The sequence below is a fragment of the Asparagus officinalis genome, chromosome 3, assembly GCF_001876935.1.
Source record: "Asparagus officinalis chromosome 3, Aspof.V1, whole genome shotgun sequence".
Taxonomy (NCBI): Eukaryota; Viridiplantae; Streptophyta; class Magnoliopsida; order Asparagales; family Asparagaceae; genus Asparagus; species Asparagus officinalis.
The window spans coordinates 32,686,832-32,690,650 of NC_033796.1; the positions used below are offsets into that span (position 1 = coordinate 32,686,832).

The window sequence follows — 3,819 nt, forward strand, 5'->3', positions numbered from 1 at the left end:
CCGAAACTTGCCAAAAGAACCTCATTTACAGCTCAAAAGAGTTGCAGCTCATCAATTGCAACTAGGGTGTTTTTTGCGTTGCAGTGAAACAAATGGTTTCACCCAATCCAAAATATTTTAGTTGCACACACTGTAGTTATGAGTCGTAAACCATCAGTTATAGCAAATCAAACAATCTCTACAGTTAGCAACTTTAAAGTTTCATTATTTTTTGACACTGCATCCAAATGTACAAGTACTTCTCACCTTCTTTTTACAGACCTTTTCAAGATTTAAATGTTCAAAGTCAATTGTTAACAGTGTGAATGACAAAGACTTGCTAATTCTTGAACTGTTTGAAAAGAAAAACATTAGCGATCGATTCTTAAACGTGGGACGTTCATTAATTGAAAACTATTGCCGCTCCTTCTCATTGAGCCACGCTCATTATCAACTAATCTCGTGCTACATATGTCAATTTTGGCACGGCTCGTTGTTTAGACAAATGCAAGCATTTGGTCAAATCTGTGATGGCTACCAACTACTTAACTGAATAATTTATCAATCCTCAGACAATACGTAACCAAGTGACAAATGACTTTCGAAAAGGCTTAACATATGAGACTTATTTTTAGGGACAAATTTAAGACTGCGAGAGCGTAAGCGTCACTTCGTTCAAATATTTACAAAATAAATAAATAAATAAGGACAAATTTTTAAAATCAACCTTTTTGCAATTTTAAATAGCAAAATCGACCCTATATGAAATTATTCAGCAAAACCGACCATTTTCTTCTGAAAAGGATCGGTTTTGCTGTTGGAGAATTTTTACGAAATACACGGGACTGCTAGTCCCGTGTATTTCGCCTCAGCTTTGAATTGCACGGGACTAGCAGTCCCGTGTTTTTTTGAGCAGAGAGAGCTCCTTCTCCCCGTCACATTCGTTCTCTCCCCTCCCTTCATCTCTCTCTCCTCTATTATCACTGCAGTCTCTCTCTTCATCTCTCCCTTCACCAGCTCCTCTCAGTTCTCTCTCTCCAAGCAATTTCAACCCAGCTCGAGGGGTGGCTGAGGCGAGCAGGCTGGAGGCGGAGCTCGAGGAGGAGGGGGTTGAGCAGCGGAGAGTTCAGGGGGAAAGCTGGGGGAAGATCGGCGGCGCTGTGGTTGAGCTGGTGGCGTGAGCGGGTGGAGGTCGGAGAGAAGACGAGTGGGGCTGGTGGCGGTGGTGGAAGGCGGTGATGGGTCTGGAGAGGAGGAGCTCGAGGCGAAGCTCGGGCTGAGGGCGAGCGGCGAGGTGCTGATGGCGAGTGGAGTTGGGTCGGAGCTCAGAGTCGAGGGAGGAGCTCGCTATTGCAGGCGGCGGGTGGGGGAGATGAAGGGGGAGCTTGGCGTCGGGCTTGGGAGGTGGCGACATGGGGCTTGGGCTTGCAGCAGAGCTCGGGTCGGAAATCGGGGAGAGAGAGAACTGAGAGGAGCTGGTGAAGGGAGAGATGGAGAAGAGATGAAGAGAGAGACTGCGGTGATAATGAAGGAGCTCTCTCTGCTCAAAAAAAACACGGGACTGATAGTCCCGTGCAATTCAAAGCTGGGGCGAAATACACGAGACTAGCAGTCCCGTGTATTTCGTAAAAATTCTCCAACAGCAAAACCGACCATTTTCAGAAGAAAATGGTCGGTTTTGCTGAATAATTTCATATAGGGTCGATTTTGCTATTTAAAATGGCTAAAAGGTTGATTTTAAAAATTTGTCCAATAAATAAATAATAAAAGTTAGCACCTGTGGGTCCCTTTTGAGGCACACACCAATGTCTTACCATATGAGCATTCGATTATTTGGGAGTGAGTCGAGTGACTACGACCAGTGTAATGAATTATGCTCGGGAATAATAATAAAATTAAATTGCTTTTTTAAGGAATATATTTAATAAAACAATGCGTTTCTCTAAGTTTATAGTGTTTACCTTCAAAGGACAAAATAAGCAACCAACAAAGGAGCTTGCATAATATCCAAGTGCGCTTTGGCTAATCTAAGGGTATGTTTGTTTTGCTACAATAGTAACCATAAGAATTTTGCATGAAGCATTTATTGCAGGAAGTCAACTTTCAAATAAATTTATTGTATATATGCAGTTTTGTTAAGGGGCTTGTGTTTTCAATACGGACCAACGTTATTTGAACAAAGAAATTGTGCAAACTCTATATGATTTTGTTATTAGTGAGGCGTGCGTCCTACTTGGAATAAGGAAAGATATTCTTGACAATATAAAATTATTTTCTACAAATTGCGAGTTTATTTATCTTTTTAGTCCACGAAATTACTCTTCGGAAATCCAAAAGTAAAAACAACGTAATTTTGAGAGAAATAATAGTAGCTAATAAGATTCATAAATTTTTTTAATGAAAAAAGTGTGAAAAAAAAGGACAAGACTGAAAAGAGAGCATTTGAAGTTGGTTGATGAAGGTATTTACATGTGATGAGATCACAATTTCAATCCTCCAGCCAATCTGATGAGAGGGAGTCTCTCCCAAAAGAAGTGGGAGTTTTCACTGTTATCCAAAAGAGATCAAAAAATTTTTACTAAACCTCATATATATGCTTGGTAATGAAGATTCATTAGCAAAACGGAAGACCCACGCCAACCGGCTGTAAATGAGCAGGAAGGCTTTCTCCCGAAAAATTTCCGAGATCATCATGATGTCATATTCAAGAAGGATTTGGAAAGGAGCTAATGAACATAGACAATTTTAATACGGATAAATTAAACTAAACCCTCAAGAACTTCCAAGGTTTTGCAATAAACCCCAACAAGTTTAAAAGCCACACTAAACGCCCAATTACTTTTGCACAAAATCCCCAATGTATTTTGGGTAAGTCACACTAAACCCCCAACAACTTTGAAAATGCCTTTTAGTGTTGTTTTTTTGGTTTTTATTTTAAGGTTATCTACACAATGCGGAAACTTATTAAGAGGCGGGGTTAGCATAATTTACCCATTTTAATATAGTCAAATATTACTTACTTTTAGATTATTTAAGTGATATTGAACTAAACTACATGAGGTCAATTCATTCATAAAATTAATCTAATACTTCATAAAATTTGTCCCCCACAGGCAACTAGTTTTGATACCCCTCCCTCGGTTCGCGGAAACGGTGGTGGTTGGATTTTGTGGAATTTGACCATGGAAACCAAAAAAAAATTAAACCTGACCTCAGCAGCAGCAGCAGCAGATTCCAGAATTAAACCATTTTGTATGGCATCCATTTCTTTTGTACAAATCACAGCAAAAGCACCGAAGGGTACTCCCCTAAATAATCAAATATATATTTCATTAAGTACTAGACAATTATAACTTCAACAAGGGAAAATAAGTATGAGATAACAATTGTATTTAGTATATGCCCAGAAAAAAGGATTAATGGCATATAGATCTCACCTCTTAGAACCCTTTGTCGTATGGTTTGCTATACCAGCGAGATTTTTGACGAACATGAAGCGAACAGTGAGGAAGTAAGGGTTTGAATGCTATAGTGTAGCACAGGGAGTTTAACTGCCATAAATCTCTACTGCTCTTCAGTTCCACAAGCTCTATCTGTAAAGCTGGGCATGGAACAAAAAATTTCCCTATTAGCTAGTTACAGCAGAGACAGAATCAGAATCACCGTTGGTACTAATAGTAATAGTGTAGCGAGTGCACGAAATCTCTACTGCTCTTCAGTTCCACAAGCTCTATCTGTAAAGCTGGGCATGGAACAAAAAATTTCCCTATTAGCTAGTTACAGCAGAGACAGAATCAGAATCACCGTTGGTACTAATAGTAATAGTGTAGCGAGTGCACG

The 3,819-nt window shown here is 39.7% G+C and overlaps 1 protein-coding gene across 1 annotated transcript in view; it reads left to right on the forward strand.

The window, feature by feature from the left end:
• Window positions 1-3,819, forward strand: part of LOC109834910 — an 8,833-nt gene that overhangs the window by 1,597 nt on the left and 3,417 nt on the right. Inside the window, 1 exon segment of the mRNA XM_020402925.1 lies at window positions 997-1,156. Within this exon segment, the coding sequence (XP_020258514.1) occupies window positions 997-1,156 (160 nt within the window).